This window comes from Sinocyclocheilus rhinocerous, unplaced genomic scaffold, assembly GCF_001515625.1.
Source record: "Sinocyclocheilus rhinocerous isolate Xijiao unplaced genomic scaffold, SAMN03320098_v1.1 scaffold584, whole genome shotgun sequence".
NCBI classification, from domain to species: domain Eukaryota; kingdom Metazoa; phylum Chordata; class Actinopteri; order Cypriniformes; family Cyprinidae; genus Sinocyclocheilus; species Sinocyclocheilus rhinocerous.
This window is the reverse complement of record NW_015630348.1, coordinates 123226-133456: the sequence shown is the minus strand read 5'-3', so window position 1 is coordinate 133456 and position 10231 is coordinate 123226. Positions and strand designations below refer to the sequence as shown.

General features: G+C 38.5%; 1 protein-coding gene across 4 annotated transcripts in view; it reads right to left on the bottom strand.

The window, feature by feature from the left end:
* LOC107740093 (SH3 domain and tetratricopeptide repeat-containing protein 2-like) overlaps positions 1–6585 on the bottom strand; it is a 24414-nt gene extending 17829 nt beyond the window's left edge. The window contains exons 1-9 of one of the 4 annotated variants that reach the window (XM_016552380.1): positions 6425–6585; positions 4343–4454; positions 3757–3855; positions 3045–3170; positions 2556–2683; positions 2324–2429; positions 2090–2233; positions 716–911; positions 458–531 (exon numbers count right to left, since the gene is read on the bottom strand). In XM_016552380.1, the coding sequence (XP_016407866.1) occupies positions 458–531; positions 716–911; positions 2090–2233; positions 2324–2429; positions 2556–2683; positions 3045–3170; positions 3757–3855; positions 4343–4367 (898 nt within the window). In that variant the 5' untranslated portion in view covers positions 4368–4454; positions 6425–6585. Of the gene's footprint in view, positions 1–457; positions 532–715; positions 912–2089; positions 2234–2323; positions 2430–2555; positions 2684–3044; positions 3171–3756; positions 3856–4342; positions 4826–6424 lie in introns of all 4 variants that reach the window. The other 3 variants (XM_016552378.1, XM_016552377.1, XM_016552381.1) reach the window with 3 other exon arrangements.
* Positions 6586–10231: the final 3646 nt, after the last annotated feature.

Below are 10231 nucleotides of genomic sequence, written 5' to 3'. Positions count from 1 at the left end.
AAAAAAAATGCAGTGATTAATATATAGTTTATTTATAGTTTTTTTTTCAACTTTCAACTTTATTATTGTTTATTTAATTCTAACAAATAAGGTCTTGTTAAAAACTAACCAAAATTAAAAATAATTATATATCGGCATCGGCTATCGGCCAAAATGAGTTGAAAATTATCGGATATCGGCAAAAATCCAATATCGTGCATCCCTAATATTGTGCATGTTTTATGTCTTGTGGCTATAGTGAGTATTTTAACATTTACAACATGTATTGGCCCCATTCACCTCCACTGTAAGTGTCTCACTAGCCAGATATTTGAAAGGAGGGACACATTATTTTTTGCGATACATTACAGTATGCCACAAATTCTGTTGACTGAGCTTAACTTGTACTGAACTCTGAATATTCATTTTAAGGGTTATCTTGAGAAATGGTTTTCTAGATATGTAGGAAGAATCTCACCAACAGGATGATTGAAGAGGCCTTCTGTAACTGGAATCCCTCCTGCATTTCCGGGATATTTCTTAAGGAACCACCTAGACAAAAAAAAAAAAAACAGTATTTGTAAGAGATAAACTGAAACAGTATGTTTCTTCCATGAGAACAAGTGTTGAACAAAGGTTCTTTCATTCATCCAGACAAATCTGTTGTTACAATTCTTCCCAGTTCCCAAAAAACTCCCATATAGTTACGTGAGCTTAGAAAGTCAGTGTCACTTACTGATAAAATGGATAGGGCAGAGGCTGCATATCATGCACAGGCACTAGACCGTGTTGGCCTGTGGACAGCAGCGTACCCTCCCACATGTCCTCTTGTCCTATGTCTTTAACCATCACCAGGTAATTCCTCCTGTAGGTCAGCTCCTCTTCCTCCTCTTTGCAAACACTGTTGTATAAAGTCTTGGCAAAGAATGTACCTAAAACATGAATGAAAATGTTTGTATTCCTCTGTACACTCTCAGAAAAAAAGGTACAAAAGCAGTCACTGGGGTGGTACCCTTTCAAACTAATATGTACTTTTAAGTTATTTCTACAGTATGCACCCTTAGGGGTAAATAAGGTACAAAGGTGTAGCTTTTGAAAAGTTGCTGCCCCAGTGACAACTTTTGTATCGTTTTTCTGAGAGTGTAGGGTTCTTAACTTCAAAGTTCACAGTTTATCCTGAAAAACCTTTCTTTACCTCTTTTTCTTTCAAGTGGATTAATAAACAAGTTAATGTATTCATATGTCAAAGAATAAAAGTTTGTTTGTCCCATAACAGTTTGTCCCATAAATGTTTTATTTTAGATGGTTATGTCTAGGCAAAGAATGTACCTAAAACATGAATGAAAATGTTTGTATTCCTCTGTACACTCTCAGAAAAAAAGGTACAAAAGCAGTCACTGGGGTGGTACCCTTTCAAACTAATATGTACTTTTAAGTTATTTCTACAGTATGCACCCTTAGGGGTAAATAAGGTACAAAGGTGTAGCTTTTGAAAAGTTGCTGCCCCAGTGACAACTTTTGTATCGTTTTTCTGAGAGTGTAGGGTTCTTAACTTCAAAGTTCACAGTTTATCCTGAAAAACCTTTCTTTACCTCTTTTTCTTTCAAGTGGATTAATAAACAAGTTAATGTATTCATATGTCAAAGAAGAAAAGTTTGTTTGTCCCATAAATGTTTTATTTTAGATGGTTATGTCTACCTTGGGGCTGTGGCCTTAACTGAGGACATACTTAAAGGTAATTGTTTTGGATAAATACTACAAATATGAACACCAAGGAGAGACTTGGTATGAATGAGGTGGTTTACACTGTAACAAAATTCTTAGAAGCAGGATATTTTGTATGTAAACAAACTCAAGGAAATGTTAAGACTTCACAAAAACTCCTCTCTTTTAAAATAAGAGGACTCTGCAGTCTCTTCACATTTTTACCCAATCTTGATTTCAACTTATGTGACCTCTGAATTGGTTAAATAGCAATGTTTCAATAGTGGACTTTAGAACAGAGCCTTGAGATGTGTAGAGATTGTTCTGTCAATTTGTCCATTCAGTGTGTGTTTACAGGTGATTTTGTTAACTGTTGAGAAATCAGCAAGCCGTGGAGGCTCATTACCTTCCTGTAGCAGAAGTCCTAAGTAAAGAGTAGCTAAGTGGTCTTCATCCACTATTACACAGATCTCCACATCACTTAGCAATGCAGGGTCCAGCCAGAACGACTGGTCACAGAGAAAGTTCTCAAGACATCTTGCTACATATCCTAGAATATAACAGCAATACTTGTTAAGCTAGAATAGTACAAGGATTTGTACTGTAGAAGTGCCAGAAAATTAGTTCCATTGACACTAACCGAGTGCCAGGTAAGTAGAGAACTTCCAAATTTCCTCGACAGTCTTAAAAGTGATGACAAAGCTGTCTTTTTCAGCATGAACAGACACTAGTCTTGCAGACAGATCCTGTGTGGATAGTATCAGCAGTCACTTAATGTAAAGAAGATAGAAATACTCAATTTAATAAATAGTAATAAGTTCATCAGTGGTGCCAGTGCATGTTTTGCATGAATACTTCTGTGTCTGTCTGACCTTGAAGAGCTGGACAACATCCTGGCTGTTACTCTCTACTACTCGGAGTCTGGTACGTAACGCCTCCTGAAGCTCACCGTCAGGTGCTACACCAGATCGTCGCCTCCCGCGAAACAACAAAACAACATCTCCAAAAAGCAAAAGGGAATGAAGTTAAGTATCCACCACAAAGAAACCAAGATTTATGATCAATTGCATTAGCAGTAACAGGAATGCTCTAGTGATGTAGGGTGTGATTTATTGCTGTCCAACATCACAGTAGTAGTAGCTTAGGCAATATGAATTTTTCTTCTTTTTTTTTTTGCAGGAGCAGCACTATGAGCGACCACATCACTAAAGGCATACCATTAGGGCGAGTGTACACATTAAGGAAGTCTGGCATTAGTTTTGAGATTGTGCTTAAGAAGTGTAGCCATTAACGGCCATTATGGAGATTATGAATTATTTCCACGCAAGTCTATGGGACACAGAGATCCATGCTGCAGATACCTGGAGAGAAGCGTTCTCCTGCTGAAGATACTGTGCTGCTTCCGCTGAATGTTTCCTTCCTCCTCCAGTAAATATCTCTGCTTATGCCTTCTGCCTCCACCTCGGCCTCAGCCTCCGCTTCCTCATCTCCAATGGCAAAACAAAGGAAACTGGTGTCAACACAGCTTTACAGAACACGACTGCATTTGGTATGTAGTTCAGTACCTCATAACTACTGTATGATTAAGTTTATGATCAATCTGTAAACTTACAGAAAAGCAACTCTGAATGACTGAAGAGGGATAAGACTGATCAAATACTGAATAATTAAGGACAATTATAAGGTTCCCTTTTTAGGTATGCACTTCCCATGTTTAAATATGTGGTCATCACCATATACAATAGTTCCTTATTCAAAAACATGATGTTTGTAGATATAAAAATATCAGAGCTGTGTTTACAAGCTCACAAAGTTGTGAACATAAACAGGAAGTGCAAGTCATATCATAATGGCTCTATAAATATCAGCCAGATGGCTTAAATAATAGCTTCTTCCTCATCTCGGGGTGGGTATGACCTTCCCAGATTTGCATTGAAAAGAGAGGATGTTTCAAACTGTTGTTTAGTATAATTTATTAAACACAAAATACATTTATAATATAATCATGTGAAACTCTGTACTATAGACTTTATTTTCTGAAACACTCATGCTTGACTCAAGAAATCCTCTTACCAGCTGTCATGGCGTCATTGGGTGAAAAGAGCTCACTGACGGCTGCTAAAGCGTATGGAGGGTCATTCCATAAGGCATCAAACTCAGCGGGTGATATCGCTATTGAAAGGGAGGGTGATGTTTAGGGGAGTGTTATTAAATTAGCTATATGACAAGCTGAAGCTTTTAGGGTAATTGCCTAATCAAACTGAGACTGAATGCATAGCAAGACAGAATCACAGCCTTCAAATAATAAAAGCATGTGCAAACCAAAATCTACGAGAGGGAGTGTGCGCATGCAAACAGTAACAAACATGGTAAAACACCATTAACCCTTATACTGAATTGGCCCGACACTTGCATTACAAATCCTCATGTACTGTCAAATTGATACAATCTTCTATGATGAAAGGACAGTATTTGCTAGTTATTAGTCAACAGTAAACTGATAGTAAACGATCTGAAATCACACAAGCAGCAAAACAATATACCAGTAACTCACACAGCGACAACAGTACGTAATTAGTCACAATAGGCAATCACAGCGTTACGCAAAACAACAAGGCACACAAACTGCCACCTAAGGGAAGTACACATCCTGCATTACCTTCATGGGTAAATCTATTACCCATGACTGACAGAAACACTGTGATGTCTCCCTGTGAAAGTTACTCTTTCTTCTCATGGCAAAAATCTATGAAAGCCAGGGTGGGACCAACCTGAAAACAAGAAGCAGTTTCTGAGGCACGGAATTGGACAGCAGTAGCAGCAGCAGCATGCCATGATGTACACAGCCAGCTTCAAACTCAGGTTCAATAGTGCCCGCTCGACGATAGATCCACTTATCGATGGAGTCACTCCTCTCCCTCTCTCTCTTCCTTTCCATTTTCCTCTCCTGCATAAACCACACTCTCTCTACTGCTCATTTCTATCTTCCATCTATTCCGTACTCTCCCCTTTCCTCTCTCTGTCCACTCGGCAGATGAGTGAAGCACTCTGAAGCACTGCTGGCATGTTTGTGTGGGCTGGTCAGTGCCTCTCTGTGCCAGGGGTTCTTGTGGAAAGTGAGAGCAGCAGCATTCTCACATCTCTGGCATACAAGGACAAAGGGCCCACTGAATTAATGGACATTTCTCATTACCAAACTACATACCAAATGGGCATTGCTCATAGCAAATAAACATGGATGTTTTTTGGTAGTAAATTTCACTTTTGTACTAGATGTAATATTTGAGGTGACAGCTCCAGGTTGGCCATTCTAACATGTCTGGCTCTCAGAAAAGTGCAGCCCTCTTTAGGTTTAGGTTTCTATTAGTGTTAAGATAGACTGAATGAGTCAATACTGCTCAATCATAATGATTTGAAGGTATTGTTCATTTTAAAAAAATCAAATAAATAAACATGTACCAAAGCTGTGTTTGATCACTTACTGAGAAAATGAGGACATTCTTTATGACGAATTTGCTACCTGGCCTGTTCAACTCTGTAAGCTTTTTAAAGGAAGAATAAAGAATAATCTCTGAAGACTACGAAAAAAATCAGAATTTGGCAGTACAAATGTTTAACATCTTCTGATGTTGAGAGGAAGAATAATCAATTTACCATTTTATGCCCCTTTCACTGCTCTCTTAGAAGTTTACTGGTCTCCCAGTTGGGAACCACTGATTTTTAGGGGAAATCTGTTCTGTCACCATTAATGTCTCTGTCTCGGGGCTTAACAAAGAGGGTATTTATCTATACAGAATAATCGTGCTAATCTTAGTGTTTTGTAAAGAGAGAACCCAGTCAGATTCTAATTGAATCTGTGGAGATCTTGTGAGTCTGAGCAGCTGTAAACAGCCAGGAGGCATTTCTCAGCATAACTCTCATACAGCATCTCTCTGAGCCTTCAAAACCATAATCAAGTGCTTTGCTGTGGGAATGTGTGTGAATTATACATTGACTTTACTTCTTGAGAACATATCTTTTTATTAAAAAAAAATTCTGGTATACTCATTATGATAATCTCTTAAAATAAGAATTAATTAAATAAATACATTGGAATGCAATTTAAATTTTAATGTTTGTTTATCGGCAGGTGAAAATTTGTGTTTGGGCTAACTTGTAAAAACAACACCAGAGCACATATTTGTGCAGATGTCAGTGCTGACAACTATACAACCAATGTTTTGAAAGTAGCTTGAACTGTTGTAGCTTGGCAGCACATTGTCTGTTGAATGTGATACAAAGAGGTTAAACTGTCCCATGTGCCTGAGATGGTGGAGTTAGCTGTGTCTCTCTGGGTTACTGGCTCAGTGTGTGGATGTCAGTGAAAAGAACGAGGTAGATTTGTAACCTGAGTAAAGGGCTTAGACTAAGTTTAGAATGTCGCCTAAGCCCAAGCAGCACATGCTGGTACTATTAAACTGAACGAAAAACAAGTTCTTAGAATCTATAGTTAATGAAAAACCTGGAATATTGTTAGAGAAAACAAATGTTCTACATTTTAGTAGACAGACTCACAGAAAGACTACAAGTATACTATGTAAAACATATGTAGAGACAACAGGAGTCTCAACAACTAGTTAAAAAGTAATACACTACAACTCAACCACTTGTCCTACTTCCATTGAAACTTTGATATATATTAACACAGCAATTTCAGCTGAGTACACACTCACTCACACACTGAAAGAGAGAGAGAGCGTACCTCTGTCCTGCTGACTCCCGGCAGTATGTTCGTTCCTCATAGATCTGTCAGTATGTGCTCTGTGGAGTTGGTGAAAAGTTCCTTTCAAACTGACTAAAACTAACCATCATAGTCTGTAATGCTCCTGTAGGGCAAGGGGTGTGTATGTGTGTGTGTGTGTATGCGTGTATGTCCTTGTAGCATGAGTTTAGAGCTTTAGCTGAAGGAAGTATGTAAACTCCTCCCCTAAATGATATGCTGCCTTTTCATTCCCTCAGTTTCTCTTTTTCTCTCTCTCTTTGAGCCCGGCCCGCTCACTCCCCTGTTCTGTTGGACTCTAAGTCAGGTCAGAAGTTCTTCAGTCAGTACATAAGATGGTAGATAACCTTCAAAAAAACAATCTTAAATTAATGACTCCGCAAATACAGAATATCTTTACATCTAATCAGACTCGTGGTGTATGTCCTTGTAGCATGAGTTTAGAGCTTTAGCTGAAGGAAGTATGTAAACTCCTCCCCTAAATGATATGCTGCCTTTTCATTCCCTCAGTTTCTCTTTTTCTCTCTCTCTTTGAGCCCGGCCCGCTCACTCCCCTGTTCTGTTGGACTCTAAGTCAGGTCAGAAGTTCTTCAGTCAGTACATAAGATGGTAGATAACCTTCAAACAAACAATCTTAAATTAATGACTCCGCAAATACAGAATATCTTTCCACTTTACATCTAATCAGACTCGTGAATCCAACCAGTTGTCTTTTCTTCGAAAATCAACAAAAAGGAAAGGAATTTCACACGTTTTTTTTCTTTGAGTAATCCATCTGGTCTGACTTGTTTTTCATAGAACTCATAGTCCCTATCAACTCCATTACAGTAAAATACGCCCTCTTGCTCACATTCCAAAGGTGCTTTCTACAGCATATCCAGACACTGTGTGTGTGTGTGTGTGTGTGCGTGCATGATAGCATGTAAGGATCTTTAAAAATTCTGCTTTTTTCTTTAAATCATTATTATTTATTTTTCCAAGAATTTCCTATGCTTCTCCTTGGGTTTTATCTTGTTAGTAGGTCAGATAACAGACCAGGCCTTGGCTCATTTCTTGCTTTTCTCTCGGTTAAATATAAACCCTGGAACAGACTCCAGGTTCTACAGACTGTTGTTGAGCTATTACAAAAGTCCCCCTGAGATGATGGGGTAGGACATGTGACTGGTTGCCTGGGCTGTGAAAGAAGGCAGTATGTGCACTTCGGTGTGGTTAATTCCTGCCACAGGTCTCAGATGGTCTGGGTAAATGGATTACATACCACATCAATGATAGAGAATCAAAACCCCCACACTGGTGGAGCCATCAGGCCATGTGCCCAAACCATAGTCACGGCATTAACATGGCACACAAGACAAACAGCTGATGGCTTCCGCAGCACATGTTCCAAAGCTTTTTGGAATGCTTTTGCTTTTTGTGGTTAGCATATCGCAGTGTGTACATCTAATTTGTAAATTACATGAATAGCTAATCCATAGTCATTGAGTCAGTCTCATGAATGAACTGCCTTTTTTTTTTCATCTACAAAACAGGCTAAATGATTCATTTCCGAATTGGACTGATTGGGTTCTCAAGTTGAGCTTCCTTACTCAGTGTATCTCTTGGGGAAATATTATCAAAATTATTTGAATAAATGACTAAATATTGGGATATCCAATATATACATCTCAATATATACTTCAGTAATCAGTGTATACTTTGTTTTTAAAGGAATAGTTCACCCAAAATCGAGTCAGTAGGTATGTTTACATGGACACTTTTAGCTTCCATCGGAATGAATTCATTCTGATTGACGAATCCAAACGTAGTGTTTACATGAACGCTAAATAAAGTGATCGGGTTGATATGCGCATTTATATGTCACAAGCTTCTGATCGGATTTACTCTTTTGACATGTGCACACTGCATGAATATACAGAGATTCCCGCTGTTGTAGCATACTGTTTTAAAAAGTACACTTGATAATTATCTACTTCGGGTCCTAATTAGGCGACGACCAGCACATGAACTGTTGTGCTGTGCTACTTACTTTATAAAGTAGTAAAAGTGCCCCTTCCCGCGCCCAAAACCAGTTGTCTGTGGATGATAGTCTTAAACAAGGACTGGTGGGACGTTGTGCTGCTCCACTTCACAGACGCTGAGTGAAAGGGGAGTTTTATAATGACGGGACACTCATTTATGACACTTTATTCACCAGGAAGAACAGCTCAATCCGCGCGTCATATGTCATTAAGCTATTTTCACACCACTGCGCATGCGCAGTACTTTCCAGTTTCGGTTTTCAAATCGGCCAAGTGTTTACATGTCCTCTCGCTCGGATTACAAAGGGAATAAACCACCCCTTACAATCCGATCTGGCCAATTCAATCCGATTGACGTGGTTACATGTGACTATTTTATTCTGATTGTGCTTCTAGTCCTATTACGATCGGATTAGTAGGGTCCATGTAAACGCAGCTAGTGATCTGAACTTGGAAGCCATGAACATTTTTTTATTCCCAATGAACTGGTTGATCCACAAATCTGACTCAGACTGATCCGATTCCCAACTCACTAACTGGTTTGAGATTTAGTTACAGTTTGGGTCAACAGCTCACTTTTGCCTGGCGCTCTCCGTATACAAGACAAAAATATTGTCAGTTTGTGTTTAGTACATACATCATGTTAATCAGTGTTCATAGTTTTAGTTTAAGGAATCGTTTGCCCAAAAATCTAAATAAAGTCAGTGATTTGAAATCGGGAGCCATGATCAAATTTTTCTTCTTCTTCTTCTTTTCTTCTTCTGGATCAAACTGGTTGATGGTTTTTTGTTTAAATTTTAAATTAAGTTTTGTATTTTATTTTTAGAGTGACGTTGTATATTCTGTCCAGTAACTACTACTTTGCCTATAATTCTAGCACATTTACAGTGACATTTATTAAACTGCTCTGTACTTGCCAAATATATAAATATTTTTGGCAAGTTTAAAAAAAAAAAAAATTAAATGGTTTGTTCCACAGGTGAAAGACAATCATGTGAGTTTGAAATGATGTAAGGGCATTTTTGGGTAAATTAATCCTTTAAAGTACCTTTCATAGAAACAGCATGTGGTGTAATAAAAACTCATAACAGGTTAATAAATCTGTGGCTAGTGAATGTACCTCAGGGCAGCTCACAATGGGGTGTAGTTCAGGGAGGCATTGCGTTCCGGTGCCCCTTTGTACCAGTGCCCTAAGGAAGAGCAACTTCCTGTTGTTGTGGTCATATTTCAGTACAATGGTAAATCCAGAGCTCTGACCAGCAGTACAGCCCACGATATCCGCAAAAATCACACAACACACATACTCCTGGTACAGATTACATGGTGTGCACACTCCAGTAAAAGATATGCAGGCTGTAAAATCAAAGCTATGCAGGTTCAAATTCTGTGACAAACATCTATAATATAATATACCTCATAAATGATCACCAATTATGCAGGGTGAGTCAGTCAGTGTAATTATGCTCATTTAATTACTTAATTTCATGTGAAAAACAGCACATGCTTAACAAATAACTGATATCTGTTTTAGGATTTGACCTGGTTTCTAACAGGTGATCAGAATCGGCTTAAAAATAAATGTGATGTTTAAAATGGAGTAACTACATATCTAGGAAGTACTTGTCTCATACAGATGGGAGGGGAGTGTAGAAGTGCTGATGCTATGACAGGCAGAACAATGCTGACTGCTTACACTGTCTGTCTCAGACACTAACCTTATGGCCCTGTCAAAATATCTGACTGTCAGAACGAGAGCACCGCATGGTCAGGC